This window comes from Cololabis saira, chromosome 17 (assembly GCF_033807715.1).
Source record: "Cololabis saira isolate AMF1-May2022 chromosome 17, fColSai1.1, whole genome shotgun sequence".
NCBI classification, from domain to species: Eukaryota; Metazoa; Chordata; class Actinopteri; order Beloniformes; family Belonidae; genus Cololabis; species Cololabis saira.
This window is the reverse complement of record NC_084603.1, coordinates 11,491,754-11,510,107: the sequence shown is the minus strand read 5'-3', so window position 1 is coordinate 11,510,107 and position 18,354 is coordinate 11,491,754. Positions and strand designations below refer to the sequence as shown.

General features: G+C 39.3%; 1 protein-coding gene across 2 annotated transcripts in view; it reads left to right on the top strand.

Annotated features, from left to right (window-relative positions):
• Positions 1-18,354, top strand: part of wdr11 (WD repeat domain 11) — a 74,740-nt gene that overhangs the window by 45,385 nt on the left and 11,001 nt on the right. For both annotated transcript variants that reach the window (XM_061745058.1, XM_061745057.1), the window contains exons 12-22: positions 1,350-1,456; positions 4,070-4,145; positions 5,586-5,694; positions 6,999-7,120; positions 8,155-8,302; positions 10,223-10,329; positions 12,180-12,294; positions 13,903-14,074; positions 14,233-14,341; positions 16,408-16,470; positions 16,752-16,817. In XM_061745058.1, the coding sequence (XP_061601042.1) occupies positions 1,350-1,456; positions 4,070-4,145; positions 5,586-5,694; positions 6,999-7,120; positions 8,155-8,302; positions 10,223-10,329; positions 12,180-12,294; positions 13,903-14,074; positions 14,233-14,341; positions 16,408-16,470; positions 16,752-16,817 (1,194 nt within the window). The remainder of the gene's footprint in view (positions 1-1,349; positions 1,457-4,069; positions 4,146-5,585; positions 5,695-6,998; positions 7,121-8,154; positions 8,303-10,222; positions 10,330-12,179; positions 12,295-13,902; positions 14,075-14,232; positions 14,342-16,407; positions 16,471-16,751; positions 16,818-18,354) is intronic.

The following is an 18,354-nucleotide window of genomic DNA, read 5'->3' as shown; positions in this document are numbered from 1 at the left end:
CCTCCCTTTGTTGTGGATTTCATCTATTCAAGCAGTCGTGTACCTCAGAGAAGTGCTGTTTGATTATGGCCTACACCTGAAACACCTTGATCAGATTGTCTGCATTCCTTCTTTTTTGAATGTGATCTTGAAGGTGTCTGTTTTCAGGCACGGAGAGAGAGCAGAGGTGCTTTATGGTAATGAGCACTGCAGCCCGTTGCCCCTGCACAGCCTTGCTAAAGGAATCTGGGCTACTTAGCATCTCATTTACATTAGTGGGCAAATCGACTAATTAATCATGTGTCTATTTACCATCCCATCATGATGGAGTTTCCATTCCCTCAGCTGGCCAAGCTTGTCAAATATAACTACATCCCGCACTCTTTAACTTGAACGTTGTGTTTTTACGCCTCCCTAATGGACCGTGCCGAAGGAGTGTGTAGAAATGGAAAGCATTATACCATTTAAGTTATTTCTTGCCAAGATTTGGTAGAGCGTTAAACTGCACATATAACATTCAAGCATTACAACTCCAAATAAGGAAGAAGTTGGAACAAAAATTATCGAAAAAACTCAAAATATTTCATATTTTTTCACATCAACTTCATCTAAATTCTTATCATATGCCCATTCTTGCATTTCAGGCCTAAAATACATTCCAACAGTAAAGCACAGGAAAGCTTTCCCTCTTTGTAATGTTGCTATTCCTTCACACTGAAATTTAAAATACCAAGTGATGACGTTTTTCATGTACAGTATTATTATTTTACCTCATTCTTCCTGCATTCACATCTTACAATCTGCAGCAGTCCATGGTTTACAGTTAATCCTTAGTTTTCAGAAAGGCCCGACCAGTAACCACCTTTTGTCATGCCTTTATAACGCGTGCATGCATGGCTGTCCCTGGGCAGTATGTCGCCCTGAAGGCAGCATATGTCAAATGTCAACGGGCTTGTCCTCCTCCCAGAAGTGTAAATAACTGTTGTCAAGGACACAGATACAATCCCAGACAGTCTGGATGATGATTTTCATGTTTGACCTAGACGGTATCCGCTTCATTTCTTGGACAAAAAATGATCTTGGATGCTAATTCCTTTAACCACAATCCAGGTTTCCACTAATAATACTTCATTCCAGATGCCTCCGAGCCCAAAGACACCGACTCCACATCTAAGAGATTAACATGTGGCTTCTTTTTTCCTTTTTCTTTTCTTTTTCATACATTTTTGCAGCTAAGACTTGTGCCTTTTTGTACTCTTCAATTTCCTACGAACCTTAAAACATATATTGATTTACATTTCCCTGTCCCAATTTCTTTTTTTATCTGAAAACTTGGTGTTTGTGTATGATTTTTTTTTTTTATTCAACAGGGGGATTGAATGGGTGAGTCTCACGAGTTTCCTGTCTTTTGCCACTTCTGCTCCCAACAACATGGGCCTGGTACGCAATGAACTGCAGCATATTGATCTGCCTACTGGTAAGACGCACACACACACACACACACACACACACAAGCACACACACGCACACGCACACAGGTTATCCTTAGATGTATTTGTTGATCTCCTTTACTGCTCAACAACAAAGAGAAGTACCGCTCAAGTCTTTCTCATTCTTAACTTTTTATTCGACATTCCCTGTCGAGGCCATTCTTGAAAAGGGTCGAAACTTTTATTGTCGCCCCCTAGGGGGACACTTAAACATTCTCCAAATTAAAGTGTAATCTAAAAGGTGTTACTGTTAACATCAACGGCTATAAGGCTCAGAAAATGAGATCCTATCCTGAATTTCTGCATGTGTATAGAATTTGTGCACCGGCAGACCAAAGTTGTTTCTACCCCCTCGGGGATGTGGAGATGTATAGTTCCTTTTTATGTGCTGAAGAGAGAGGATTTCCAAGTAACCTGAGGGTAGATGAAGCGTTTGCCATCATGAAAGACAATTACAGGTTGTTTCAGAGGCACCAGGGGATAGTTGGATAGATCAACAGATGCAAAGTTCCAAGGGCGTGGTAATCACTCTCTTCTGTTACAGTTTGTCTTCATAAAGGAAAAGCTGTGTGATATACCTTTATTTTTCTTAGAGACTTAGATCAGTATGACATGATCCAATACACGTGTGGGTTCACCTTTTATGCCTGAAGTGGTGCAAATGTCACATCAACATTGTCAAGATGTGTGGAATATTCTAATTTGAAGACAATATTGATAAACAATTGGGCTAAGACGGCTTACAATAAAAGCAGAAGGCTTGAGTTTAGTTTTTTTTTCTAGTTTGTTCAGAAGATAAGGAAGAAAAATGTTTCCACAGACAGCTTCAGGTACACCACACAGCCTACCTGTCGCCCAGTGTTTAGTGTAGACTGCCCAGGCTCATGTCTCTCATATACCAGTGTCCGTACTTGTTGGGACGGTGAACTGTGCAATACCAGGGCTCGAGTTGAAAAGCAGAACAGTAGCAAAATAGCTCTGTTGCGTTTTAATGAAGATTCATACTAACGTAATCTGTTAATCTGCGGACGTGCTGCTTCGACTGATGGGGTTCTTGAGATAATCTTTAGATAATTGAAACTACAAAAATAAAAAGAAGACTTTTATTTCTTTGCAGATGGTTCTTTTTTCTTGTCACTTCACTTGTTTGTTGTCATCCATTTTTGCGTTCCAGGCCTGCAATTTATTCCAAAACAAGTTGCTTCAGAGGCATTTTTGGCATGCTGTTTTTTTTGTTTTGCACGTGTGTTGTTGGCAGATGACTGTGTTGATGATGTGGTGCAAAAGCAGTGAACATGAAACGCTATGAGGAGCAAAGACAGTCAGAGGATCCCCTGTTTTTGTCACAGGTGTAAGAAAATGATTTAATTGTGTAAAACAATATTTTCCAAAGAAAGATTGGTTGGAATTCGTCCTGACCTGTGTCAGTAGTGACAGTGGAGAATGTTGAAACCCCTTTATGCCGTGGTATCCTCCATGCAAGAGTGCAGTTTAAGAGTTGTGAGGAGTGGTGACGGCACAAAGTGGTAAAATGAGTTATTCTCTCAATTTTGTAGAACATCAAACTTTTTCCTGTTAGAAATGCAAAATTAATTTATATATACCCTGGAAATGAAGTTACGGCAAAACAAAAACAAACCTGAAAACAATGACCTCGTCTGGAACTGAAATTGCTGCTACTCTCTCAAGTCCTTTGAGGCAAGATTTTGTAAGATTGAAAATAAATTTGTTTTTCAAAGGTGAAACAACTGATGGAAGTTGGTCCTAAAAAGCGGCTGTTTGCTTTCCCTTTTAACAGCATAACGTTTATGTGTTGCATTAACACATAAGCACGTTGTCAGCAGCTCATAACTTGGACTTGTCTTTCTGAGACGCTCTCAGGGTCAGTGAGCAGCATAAAGTTCTGGCTGGAGAAACATTTTACAATGCTTCGAGTGCCATGTATTACATTTTGAGCTGTTCTTACAAAATATGTGATGACAGCCTCTGAAATGTGGGAAGCCTTAATTGACTCTCTGCAATCAGGACATGTGGCCACTCCCACTGTGTGGCAGTGAAGAAACAACAGTGGTTCATTAGCTTCAAGTGCACCACAGGTTTCAAAAGTTTTCCATTCACCATATGTTTAGCTGCTCTGTCCCCTCTGGTGTACTCCAAATGCTGTCACCATCACAACTATGTAGGTCATAGTTCCCGTCTTAAGCACCACAGGCAGATCCATGACGAGGCCACTTTAAAGGCCACTTTCCTAATTGTCTTTTGCAGTCAGATCAGCTCTTCCCCGGGTAAATGTGCAGACTGCACCTGAAGGGCGCTCTCGATACTTTGAAGGGGCCACCTTGATGATTTGCATAATTTTGACTTTGGTTAGTAAAAAGTTGCTGATTGAAAGAAGGGGATTCCAGCAGAAAAAATGAGAATGCAAAAGAGAGAGAGGACCAGGACAAGAAAGTGCTTATGGAAAATTGAAAATAGAGATCAATGATTTCACAAGTACGAGGAAACAAATCATCTTTCGTCTCAGATCATCAGCTGCCCTCCATCACAGTCTGTCCTTTCCTCCCTCCCTCCCTTTCTCTCTCTCTCTTTCTCGCATTCAGGCAGATGCTTTGCATTCAGAGGCGACCGGGGAAATGACGAGCCACCCATTGAGATGATTAAAGTGTCTCATCTCAAGTAAGTTGCTTGCTCTTTCCACCCCCGACAAAGCTGAATACCTCCCAACACAAACACGACGCAGGTTCTAACGCTTTAAGTTGGGATGCACAGACAGAACGTTTACCTAACACTTTTTTTTACATTTATCATTTATGCCAAAGCATAAACAGCACATTGCTGTCCTGAGGATGTGTCATCTGTGCAGCTCTTTGGTTTCTCCTTTTTCTAAATGGTTAATTCAGTTTAGATTTTACTGCTCTTTAAATTGTGTTAAACCTAAATGGAAAAAGAAAACCCTGATGGAAATCGGCAAAAAAAATCTATCTGGACTTGGACTTCTGATTTTTTTTTTTTTTTTTTTTTCTTCTTGCTTATAATTGCTGACAGTTGATACTTTTTACTCTGTTGTCAATAGCAACACATGCCAAAGCCATTGAAATCATTATAATCCCTCATCATTCTCTTTTAACGAACTATGTTACAGCATGTTACTGCTTTGATAAAATGCATAAATCATTCACCAGTACGTCTGTAACTCAGTACCAGACTGTCAACATTCGACTCCATACATGATTTTATATTGCTGTACCGCACGGTGTGCAACAGGAAGTATACCCTCATTCAAAGCTAATTTGCAACACCTCAAGGCATTGATGCGGCAAGAACGTAGGCATACAAGCAACTAATTAATAGCTTGTAGAGCACATTTAGCAAGAATTAAACGGAATTAATTGATTTATGACATCCTCGGCCTCTCACATCACTCTGAAGAAATATTTCCCCATACTTCTTTACATAATCAATTCAGTTCAGAGGTTTGCAGGCATTCATTTCTTCTCAAAAGGACCTGCCACATTATTTTAGATGGCAGGTGTCCGCTATATGTGATTTATTGATTACACCTGGTGGATCACATCCACTTTCTATGAAAAGCAATGCGGCATAATCAAGGTCTAGTTGAGCTTGACCAAACTTTATGCACATGAATGCATCCCATGTGAGTATTATTCAATGCATGTCTATGTAGGGGTGTGTATCCACGTGTGAAACTGCTCATGCTATAGTGGACATGCAGCCTTAGACTGGGCTGTTGCATCCCTTCATTCTTTACTTGTTCTGGGTTTCTGGTGAAGATTTGCAGAAATGCTCAGATGCAGTGTCTGATCAGAGGCTTCTTGTGCTTCGCTGCAGTGCAGACCAGCGCAGGACATTGTTCCTGCTCACAACTAGAATATTTTACAATAAGCATCTATACAGTCACTTTGCAATATAATAATTTACTCTCATTATCTTTTTTTCATTTATAATGCAGCAATATAATTTCCCTCGGGCATTGATGGAGTTTCATTGAACTGAATTGAGATGTAAAACATCACAATTAAGAGACAATTAAAAAGGGCTGTTCTCTGTTTTTTTCCCTGGACATTTACTGTGTGCGTCTTTGTTTTCTATTATCAGACAGTACCTGGTGGTGGTGTTCAGAGACAAACCGCTGGAGCTGTGGGATGTCAGGACAGGAACCCTTCTCCGAGAGATGGCCAAGAACTTTCCCACCGTTACTGCACTGGTACCAAATATACGCATCAGTTATTTATATATATATACAGTATATATATGTGTATACCTATACAGAGTACACCCACAAATTCAAGCAATTCTGTAACAAAGAACATTCGATAACTAATGCGACTCATCCAAATTTACTGCTGCATATTTGATCATTTACATTTCTCTTTATTCATTTGATGTCTCACTATGAAACTACTCACCTCCCCCTAGACGTCATTGGAAGCTCAGGTACAATTATTGCGGTCCTGACCTGATGAGGCCTTTATTGAAAGGGACAGCATCCTCCATGTGTACTGGACTTTGGTTACCAACGGGTAGCATCTTTTTACAAATAGCAGAGAATCTGAGCTACTTTTCACCCGTATGTGAGCTGGACAAATAGCCCCGATTGCGCATCCATCAGTCATTTTAGACAAACGTTCATAGCTGATGACAGTAAAATCTGTTAATGCTCTTGGTTGCGTGTCTGTCTGTGGTGTTCTTGTCATCAAAGGAGAAAATGATGAAGAAATGCCTAACAGTTTTGAAATATTTAATATACACGGAAATAGATTTCTTTCTTGCAAAATTACAAAACACAAAAGTTGCAAACCCATTTCAAATTTCAGTAGTTTTCCATCACTTTTCAGTGACCAATAAAATGTAAGTCTCCACTTCCTCACAATCTTGAAAACCCATTTGAAAACCAAATTAAAAGAAGCAAATTGAAAAGTGGTATTGTACTTAAACACTTTTCTTTGTTGGCTTCTTGTCTGGGGCTGATGGTTAAGTTGTCAGAATCCATCATTTATTTACCCTCTATGAATACAACACACAGGAAGAGCTTTGGAAACAAACATCCTTTGTTGACTCTTCTCTTTGGTAATAGACTCTGTACTTTTTCGTTCCTTATCATCCTTGCATTTGAAGGGGCTACTTGAAAGATTAACCTAGACAATTTCCCTCAACCTCAGCAAAGATCGCACAGTGGCTTCATTAGGCCAGAGAAATCTCCATAAAAGAAGAGTTATACCGGACAGACTTTACAGTGGAGCTGTAAAATCGTCTATAGTGCGAATAAAAAGAGCAATAAACTTAATAATACATGCCTGCCTCCCCCAACGTGATATTGCTGTCTCATTTCCATATTGATTACAACCTTGGGCCAAACAGACTTTGAGCCACACTGCACCAAAAAGCTGCAGGTCACAATTCTGCTGTGTTCCTGTGTTTTTTTTCTTTCCCTGTAATTGCTGTTATGTCACCAAATGCTTTTGCATCTTTGTGATTTGTCACCGTGTTTATGTGTCTGTGTTTCACCAGGAATGGTCCCCATCACACAATCTGAAGAGCCTAAAGAAAAAGCAGATGGCAGCGAGGGAGGCCATAGCTCGCCAGACCGTGTCAGATGCTGAGCAGAGTAACATCGAGTCCTCGGTCATCAGGTGCACCCTGAAAACCTTGACAGCGTTGTTCTTGGGCGGCTGTCGTTTGAAAAATCGTATTACCTGTAATCTTATTACCTATTATCGCTTACTTAGTCTTTGCACGATCTTTCGATGCCGAGCAGTCGTTTCTCTGTCTCGACAACTCGCCCAGCACCTGTCGGTAAAAAGCATCCTGGGCGATCATGTTTTATTAGATGTTTGTTTGTTATAATTATTGTAGAAAAGCTCAGTGCCTGGTTTCCCCCACAGCTCCACTCACAGTAGGGAGTTTAAGATGGACCGTTCAATTTTTATTTAATCAGATGAGGGAATTTTACTTCTAATAGTCTACATATCATTCTGATGCACTTTTGGAAATTTCAAGGGTATTGGCTGCCTTTTTATGAGGAATATTTTCTGTCTGACCACTTAAGCACAAAAGTATAAGAGCACCATAAGTCTCCACAAAGGAACTGGATGTCATGAGCATTTCCATCACCTGACCAATGATCCTCATCCCTGATTACAGAGTACTGCAGGGCAGCCAGATCCAGGAAGCCTTTGCTGCTCCAAATGTTTTCCTTTCTAATAATTGAGTTCAGGTAATGATGTATTTTGCCCAATATTTCCAGTACAGGTGGAACCCAGCGAGGGTAGTGAGAAAAATAAAGTAAAGTGCAATTCCAGCTTCTCTCAGGATTTACACCCATCCTAGGCATACTTAATTGCATATAGGATTGTATATTGTTTTCTTTATCTGTTGTTATTATTATTAAAGAGTGTTGCAGTTCAATTTCTTTTATTTTTGTTTGTTTTAGTTATAGTTGCTTTTGCACTATCTGGGCTTGTTGCAGCTCCCATTTCACTGCTATTGTCTGTTGTCAGTGTCACGTGACACATACAATTCTTCTTCTTCTTCTTCTTCCTCCTCTTCTTCTTTTTCCTACATGTTGGCTGGCTCCACCAGGTTACAGCTACTACGTTTGTTGTCATTACATTAAACGGTCTTGAATTGTGCACTAAATTGGCATATCTGTCCTCTACCCTTTCAGTCTTCTGCAAGATGCTGAAAGCAAATCGGAGACCAGCCAGGCCTTCTCAGCCAGAGAGCACTTTGTATTCACTGACACAGACGGGCAGGTCTACCACATCACAGTGGAGGGCAACGCCGTGAAAGATGGTGCACGAATCCCCCCTGATGTGAGTTCTGTATTTTATTTATTTATTTATTTTTACATCTCCTCTTGCTTCATGATTACTTGTACTACTTTAAAGTCATCCACACTGGTCCCTGCACACAGTTTGTCTACCTGCTTCATAGCTTTCTGTTTGCATTTAACAGAGTCATTATGGTTTGCACATTTTTTTTTCTCTTTTTATATTTAGCAGTCAGCAAATTGATTTCTGCCTCAGTCAATTTGGTATTTATCAGATTTTGCTGCTGTCAAGGCTATTAATAAGTGCTTCCTCTGACACTTTAGCTTTAAAGACCACAATCTGTCGGTCTGTCAATTCTTCAGATTAAGAAAACAAATCTAAATGCAACCCCTTTTTCTGTTCCTGGTACAGCATTAGTTCTAAATTTAAGGACTTGTTCATAGATTACTCTTTGCATCTGTGTCTCATCATTTCAGTTAAAGAACCCAAAACACAGGTTTCATCCTGCATAAATAATAAGAGCCATCCCTCCATTTGTGTCCTTCAGGTGGTTTTCTGGTGGGGCATACGTCGGCAATGATAAAGAAACCCACTCCCCAATAAATGTGGCCAACTTGAAGTATCACTCTTAGTTATAAACAGTCAAAGCAAAGGTTCTCCAGTTAGCGGTGCAGGTTCATGCTTGGTTTGTTTTGAGAATGAATAGCCACATGCATTTGTGTGGTTTTAGTTTGAGTTTGTCCCAGATATGGCTGAACTCACCTCGCTGACCTAGAGCGTGACTCGGGCTCTTGAAACGACAAACTGCTGCTGCACACCTAAAAACCTTATATATGGTAGCCAAGCTATTAAATTGCCTTTAGAGCAAAGTGTCAAACGAGCGAGTGGCTAAAGCAAAGTGGCAACATATGACACAGACAGAGTCACTCAATCGTCTCCCTAGTCTCATTGGAGAGTTTTTTTGGCTCACTTTGTCTTCAGGAACTTTGTTAAACTTTTTTGTGCTGAGTCATGATCCGAGGTTGGTAGCACAGTAAAAACAACCCAATTCCATCTCTTACTGCTAATGTTGCGATATTAGTGTTCCACCCTCTTAATTAAAGTGGACGGCATCTGTCTTGTTACAGGCGGTACTTGTTAAGCGAACCCTGTATTGCATATCCTTGTTTTTGATCAGGCACTGGGTGTTTTTGATGTCTCACTACATTTCATCACTCCACAAAGACTCTTGTGGTTTACCTGGGGACTTTAAACCCTTATTTCTGTGATGTGTGCAGATTTTACACTGCCTTCAGGATGATAAAAGGGCCTTCATATCTACATCAGAAAAGTGGGAGAAACTCCTAAAAAGTTTTGTTATTATCACGCAGTGTGGATGAGCTAGCACTTAATGTCTTCACATCAGCATTCTGCCTCGTGGCACAGCCTTGTACTTACAGCCAGATGCTGCGCTTGTTTACCACTCAACAGCCATGGATATTTGAATTTACTGTCGTCTTTTTTGTCTTTATTGAGGTCGAAACATTAAATTCTGGAGCAGAGGATCTTTTATGTTGGTGCATTTGCACCGTATTCACATCATAGTAGTAGTCTGCATTAAAGATGTGACGTGGGAACATAATCACATAATTTTTCATGACATTTATCTCCAGTTATATGGATGATAATCATAGATTTTCGACTGTCAGGTCTGAAGGATCATGCACATTAGAGTACCAGTTATCTCTGCACTCCAAGCAGCAGCAGCACACTAGTAAAACTCATTTTAGACTAAATCTAATAGCTTTGTGTCTGTAAATACTTGAAAATAATCATAAAAGGCATGACACATAAACAAAGACCTCTCCTTACTTTTACCTTCAGAAATTTTCAAATGATCTAAGACGCAGGTGGAACATGTCTATTCTTTCCTTCCTAAGAAAAAATCTCGCAGTGAATAGCTCTTCATTCCCTTCCTCGCAGGGCAGCATGGGTAGTATCGCCTGCATTGCCTGGAAAGGTGACACCCTGGTACTTGGAGATGTGGATGGCAATCTCAACTTCTGGGACCTCAAAGCTCGTTTGTCGAGGTAAATAGTTGAACTCTGAGATGCTAATTTTACTTAATTAATTGATGTATCTGTTACTGTTTTATGTGGAGCTTTAGGACCGTTGGACAAAATGTAGAATCTGAGGAAGTGACTTGAATAGCAAAGTGTGATTAGTTGATGAATTAAACCCAAATAATAAATCGGTCCAGAGCTCGTCATCAGTCGACATTACATCATACTTCATTGTTACGTTACATTATATTTAATAATTTAGCATACGCTTCTGTCCAAAATGACTTACAAAAGGAGGATAGGCCCGCTATTTTGTATAGAAAGCTGAAGTTAGAAATGTTAAGTGCAACTACAGACTGCCAGTGGGTGAGAATGCTAATTACTAGTAACAGTGGAGTGAAAAGGGAGGGAGTAAAGCCTCGTCAAGAGACTGCTGTTTAGGTGCAGGTGAAGAACAACTGGAGAAATTGGCAGTAGAAGAGGAAGAAAGAAATAAAACAGAGGAAGAAGAAGGGTAGGTAAGTGTATGTTAGGAGTAATGTGTGGGTAGAGAAGAGGTATGCTCAGGAGAGATGGGTTTTCAAGAACACTCTTGAAAACAGAGAGGGTCGTCCCTCCTCTGGCAGCACTCGGGAGGATTGTTCCACTGTCCGGGACTACAAATGAAAATAGTCTGGGTTTCCATCTGAGATGGGGGCGGCACTGCCAGACAATGTTGTTGCAGTGGCAGATAATAGAAGAGATAAGCCTCAGTGAGAACATTCAGGTAAGTGCAGACGTGTCTGATCCGCTCTTAATGTCACCTTGAGAGTTTCTGACCTGCCAAGTACAAGTTTACTCACTTCACTCTTTATTCATACTGCGGTTGCTTCATTCTTAATGCAGGTGTTGTGGTGAGGAGTGACTGCTTCTTTAAATATTCAACCGACAACTTCCAGTGGTGCTGCGCCACTCACTCTTTCAGAAATAGTTATAGACAGAGCTGGATAGAGGAGCCAAAAATTGTACTCAAGTAAAAGTACTGTTACTTCAGAATAATATGACTCAAGTAGAAGTAAAAAGTAGTCATCTAAATAATTACTTGAGTAAAAGTAAAAAAGTACTTGGTGAAAAAACTACTCAAGTACTGAGTAACTGTTGAGTAACGATTTATTTTTTAACACAACCATTCAAACAGACAAAGGTACAAAATAATCATCTTCAGGCAAATTAAATCAATAAAATAATAACATAAATTAAAATTAATAAAAATTAAAAATAGCTTAAATTAAAATAGTCTTAAAGTAAATTCAAGTGCTTTAATAAATAATAAAATAATAACAGAATAAAAAAATAAATTAAGCACAAGTAGCATAAAATTTCAAGCCTTTATACTTTTCTTTTTTAACCAGGCCGAACTAGAACAAACCCATGAACTCATAGAAACTCTGTGTGTGTTTGAGTCTGTGTAAATGTGACAAAAACAAACATTTTTCCCAAAGAATCACCCAGTGATGTCATGAGATTGACACGTACGTGGATAAAAGGGATAAAAGAAAAGTAACAGCTCAATGTAGCCTAATGTAGCGGAGTAAGAGGAACAGTTTCTTCTTCACAAATCTACTCAAGTAAAAGTAAAAAGTACAGTGATTCAGAACTACTCCTAAAAGTACATCATTTCCCAAAACTTACTCAAGTAAATGTAACGGAGTAAATGTAACTCGTTACTACCCACCTCTGGTAATAGATTACTCCTTTACACTGCAGCATTCAGAGCAGTGCACATCGGACCTTAAAATGACATACCCTGTCCACGTGGAAATCCAAAAAGTGGAGCAGCTACATCACTAGAGTACACACAAATGTCCCACAATGACAAATACCGTTGATGTTTCCAGGGGAATACCAACGCACCGTGGCTGGGTGAAGAAGATCCGCTTCGCTCCTGGCAAGGGCAACCAAAAGCTGCTGGTCATGTACACGGATGGAGCAGAAGTCTGGGATACCAAAGAGGTGAGCTCCTATGCATCTGCCTTTGGCAACAGGACCACTCTGTAAAGTTTGTTTACACTAGATGCCTCTGACAGTACACCTGCACTTTCTATTTTATTATTATCTATTTACTATCTGCCACAATGCTTGTCAGCTTACTGAGACAACAAAAAGCGCAGCTAAATTTTCAAACGGGTTGTCGATGTCAAAGATAGATCATTTGCTGAATTAAGGAGCAAAAGGTGGAGGAATCCTATCAAAGTGAAACACTGTTTTCTGGATACTGTTCAGTCCATAAATCGGAAAAAGCCAGACAGCAGATGGATGAAGCCGTAAAGGGAAACGAGGAACAGTTTTAGAGCTGGACAGAGAGCCAGGAAGAGGAAGGACCTGGAGGGAGTCTGAGAGAAAAGAGAGAAAATGCAGTGAAGATTTCTGAATTGCCTCAGTGCTTCACTGACAGCTGGGTTACATGGACTGCTGCTTCATAAAAGCCTGGGAGAGTGGGAGGTTTTAGAAAGTATCATCTAAAGGGAATTACTATCGACTGTTCATTGTGTGTGATGTTGTTCTCATCATCGTTCATTGTACTCTAGAAATGCACATTGGCCAGTGTCTGTTATACAACAGCGTTCCCCATTGTGTCTCCTTACCTTTCCATCTGCGCTATCATCTCTTAGTTGTTGCAAACAAACCATTTGAAAAGCATTTAAATTGATCAGATGTAGTGTTTATTTTTGCAGCGGCCTCACAGTAGCTCAGTACAGTAGACACAAGTCAGTTGGTGTGAGATGATGAAATCATTATTGCCTCTTTTCTCAGTTGCTTCTTGCTAGTGATAGTCACAGATGATATACTAATCATGCCACGAGAGGTCATTTCACCCTGCCCAAACCTAAAACCTATGCACTAAAAAGAACAGTAATGTACAGGGCAGTTACTTACTGGAATATACTTCCAGAAAATCTTATTTCAACTAGTGGCAGAGTTGGCTTCAAGAGGAGACTAAGAAAGGAAGTTCAAAAGAAACTGGTTGTTTTAGATTGTGTCTAATGGTTTTAGCTTATTGATTTAATTGAGTTAGGTGTTATATAAATAAACATATTTTCTTGTTCTGCATTTAATTTCAATTTTTAGTATTTTATTTTGCTGAAGTTTTGTGACGTTTCCGGTTATTTTCACTATTTATTTATTTATTTTTACATTTTCTTCTATTGAAATACGTTTTTTTTGTTTTTGTATTTGCCTCATTTAGTATGCACTTATTTATCTTTAGTTGTACTTGGATTTATCTTTTAATCTATCTGTTTTTGGTTGTTATTTGTTTTTTTTTTGTTTTTTTCATTTTTGTTTTTTTCATTTAGGAAAATTAATTTTCTTTTTTTCATTGTTTTCTGCTTATTATTATCTTTAGTTTTTATTTGTTTTTTTGTCTCGTTTTTCTTTTTAGTTGTTGTTCTTTGTACTAGTAGTAGTTGTTCTGTTTAACTAACATTTTATATTGTACTGTAAAAGTTTTATAGAAATGTATATTTGTACTGTTGGACCCCAGCTAATGGGGATCTGAAATAAATAAATAAATAAATTATTGTAAGTAGAAGTTATTAAGGCAACTCCCCTCTACCGCAGGTCCAGATGGTCAGCAGCATGCGCATCGGTCGCAACGTGAACTACCGCATCTTAGACATCGACTGGTGCACGTCAGACAAGGTGGTACTGGCGTCAGACGACGGCTGCATCCGAGTGCTGGAGATGGCAATGAAGTCTGCCAGCTACCGTATGGATGAACAGGACCTGACCGGTGAGCGAGCGAACACAAGGTGTCAGAGCATGAAAGACAACCATTGTAGGGCTTTTTTTGTGGACATCGTGCAATTTTACATGCTGGTACATGTACTTATGTCATTAAAAGCCAAGGTCTCATATGGTGTTGCTGTGTTCTGTTGGGGATTTGAACAGATCCGGTGTGGTGCCCTTACCTGCTGGTTCCCCGAGCTGCTCTCACTCTCAAGGCTTTCCTTCTGCTGCAGCCCTGGTCAGGAACCTTCACCATGGACATCACCCAGGTGTAAGTTTCACCCTGAAAGCAGTTCAGAAAATAGTTCAGACAGAAACATTTTTTTTTTTAAACTAGATATTCTGACCTGACCTGACTGAAGTGTCCATTTATAGCAGCCAGTACATTTATTGTTTTCCAGCCAGATGGCATTAATTATTGAGCACCGTTCCTTTTGGTTAAACTGCTTCTGAACTTATTATTATTGTTCACTGCACAACATAGCGATGAAGAATGAAAGGACGAACAATCCTCTGTACCTTTTCAGTAGTCTGATCATAATGAATCTTTAAAGGATTATTAGCTGCCCTATCTAAGAATGATTATCTTATTAATTTTAAAGAGGCCCTATTTTCAGGTTGATTAAATCAGAACAGAAATGTGATAAAAGAGACTATTCATGCCATTTATTTTAAATGTAGTTTTACTTTGCATTTTCAGGACGCAGGGTCCTTGAAGCAAGCTACAGTTAAACTGTAGTTTTAAGTCATACATAATATTTACACTTGTTTGGAATTGGATCAGACTAAATTAGGATTCATAATACGGTGATGAATCTCAAGCCGTTGATCTGTATAACTGACAGAAGTTACATAGGTCCCTGTAGTTTATGTTAAGTTCTGGCACAACTTCATCCAGCTGAACCTGCTGTGGATGGGACTCCTTCAATATGTGTGGTTTGTGGCCTTCAGCGGGGTCCTTAATTAAAAGGAGATAATTAAATCCACCCTGAAACCTACACCATAAAACCTTTTTTTTTTTTTTTTAAATGAAGGTACATGGTATAACAATATAAAACGAATAGTTTAAAACAGTTCTGAACAAAACACTTAAATGAAAAGCACCCAGTGTCGTTGTTGGTGTTTTATCGTTATTGAATAGCATTCAATTAAGCCGCTGCAATGATCCTGCTGTGGGTCAGTGGGTGAAACACACAGGCTGTAGGCTACTCTGGTGTTTATAGCAGCTGCATGCAGGTACCCTACACATCTGTTTTTATTTTGCTAATAAGATCTCAGCTTGCGTGAGGGGCAGTGTGACACCTCCCTTTTGTTTACCACCACTGGCAGTGGGGAAGGAATAAAATAAACAGAGGTGTCACATTCATTACTCAGGTAGGAGTATATATACTAGAGTTTAAAAATACTCCTGTAGAAGTTGAAGTATCATCTCAAGTTTTTTACTTGAGTAAAAGTATAAAAGTACTGGTTTCAAAACTACTTAAAGTATAAAAGTAAAAGTAATGTAAGGGGGAAAAAGCCATTAAGGACAAAAGCCGTTGAAAATGAATCCATCCTAGTATAATGCAAATATATTAAAGAGCCATGTGTACTATTGAGCATTAACATGTGTTTCAGAGAGCAGAAGATATGATGACTAGTTGCCTATAAGTATTGTAATGGTGCAAAAAGTCAAACTTCAGAGGCATGTTATCATTTATCCTAACCTTTATTGGAATGTACATCCAAGTTTAGTTGCAGGAATCTGAGGGAACGGATGTAAGAACAAAACTGGACAAGAACATCTGAAACACCCACAACCAAATTCACTCTATCCGGATGGAGCAATTTAACTGGATAGTTTTTTTTTAAAGGCCAAAATGAAATAGAGTAATGAGGCTGTTTTTAAAATGTAAAGAGTAAAAAGTACAGATAATTGTGTGAAAATGTAAGGAGTAAAAGTAAAAAGTCGTCTGAAAAATAATTACTCCAGTGAAGTATAGATAACCAAAATTTCTACTTAAGTAAGGTAACGAAGTATTTGTACTTCGTTACTTGACACCTCTGAAAATAAAGCTCTAATATCAGAGCTTTCTTAAAGCACCAGAGCATCTGTTAATAACCGAGCATTCAGGTGAGACGTTAGCATCATTCTCTCACAGCTGCTTTCTCCTGAGCCGTGCAGCTAAATGAGCCGTGTGCACTACCTGATAAATGCCGGGAGACTTTACTAGACACCAGGGGGAGTCTTCCCTTTACAAGCAGGTTTTTTTAGATTCTCATTTATTATTAGGTCAGGTGTTATTTCAGGAGAACATGAAAGGAGCTTCTTGACTTACTTTTCTCCTTCTTTTTCAGAGATTACAATGAAAAAGTTGAGATAAAAGGTCTGATTCAGGAGCAGCTCAACTCGTTGTCCAAGTAAGTTAATATACTGATGCTGTGTATTCTGATGGCATTTAAAACATGGCAACACAGACTAGATACATGAAAGTAGTCAAACAGCACCAGATTGGTATCATTACCTGTGGATGTACTGCAGAGTTTATGTGTTTGTGCCTTTAGAGAGAGTCCTTCCTAGTATGAGTATGAACTCTGCAGGATGATTGATAATAAGAGCAGCCTCACCTGTGCTGCTGTGTTTGCTAAGCGTAATTGGCTCTGGCTGTTTTTTGTTTGTCTGCCTCTGATTGGCTCCCCAGCGATATGAAGAGCGTGCTGCAGGACCCAGAACTCACTCTTCTGCAGCGCTGCCTCCTGGTCTCACGGTGAGTTACAGAGCTGCGTGGCTCTCTCTCATTCAGGTGCAGATTGTACTGTCGTGAGGGATTGTTGGTGCCCATATAAAATACCTTTCTAACACTCAGACAAACACCAAACAACAACTGAGGTTCTATTAACTGAAAAATACATCCTTAAGAAAAGGTATTTTCCATTATTTCCCTCTCCTTCATGATGAAGAATCGAATCCAATTGCATTCAGAATAATAACACACACTCTTGCAGCTATGCAGTGTACTGAAAATAAATATCCAATGTATAATACAATAAAACAGATGTGTATTAATTAATTGAGTATAATTTAGTTCTTAACGATGTCCCGGTAAGGGGGACGGATGACACAGAACTCATTCAAGCCACATTTTTAAAGAATTCCTCTTGAATGATGATGACGTCCAAAACCTCCGATGAATGAAAATCATTTCTGATCTCTCAGGTCGGTTGTGTTGGCTGTAGAAGCACAAAAAAGCAGCCAATGCTGAGCGGGCAACCCGTCGTTGTTCTGACTGGGTGATGCCTGGAGTGATGTGGATTTGTGAATTACCAGTCGATTCTATTGGCTGTGACGACTTAAAAATGTGGCCAATTACCTATTAATATGTCAAACTGCAAAACTTCCACCAGGAGACACACAACACTCATACTGAAACCCCCCAATGTGTAATGTTGGAAAGAAATAATGCATTTAATGATATATTTATCCAATAAAATCATTTGGGACCTTTACAAATCTCAGTTGTGTAGGGATAGCAAAATGTGCCAGAATTGCAAAATCCAATTGGAAAAGGCCTTTTTAAAGGTTATTCTTAAAAAAAAACTCTGTAAAAAAATATTTTATAAAACAGGAAATCAGTCCCAATGCATTGAAATGTTGAGATGTTGCCGTGGTTTCAAGAGTGTTTAGTTCTTTTGCTACATGAATTTAAGAGAAATATGCTCGAAAAGAGTCATTTTTGTCAGATGGGGAGTTTTTTTATTTCTGTGTTTCATCAAAAATAAAACTGGCCTGGTGATAATAATCTCACATGTGTTTATTTTTAGGTTTTTTTTTTATGCTAAAGTAATTAAAGGACAAATTGCAGTTGCTGAGACATATACATATTTTGAATCAGGTGTTGCATTTTCAAGAAAAGGCTACATTTAAAATAAATCAACTTACTGCTTAAAGAATGTGGATTTCAAAGTAGACTAGCTGCCTAGGGCTTACATAAAATTAACCTGGCTTAGCCGCACAATTTTCCATCAACATAGAGGCTAGTTTCCTTGTTTTGGAGAGCGGAGGCAGGCGTGTTCGCCAGCAGACCTCGCAGCCTTGTTGCCACAGTCGGACCTGAATGTTGACATTCAAAGTCACCTTCGATCTCGGTTTCAGGTGAGACCTGCTCTGGAGAAAGGCAGGTAATACATTTTGCTCAGGTTAATGTTTCTGCTGACGGTGTCTCTCCTAGTAGCATTTATGGAGCTGCTATGAGGAGCACCGTCTTCTCAGATAGCTGCAGGCTTGTCTCTCTTGTGGATGGGATT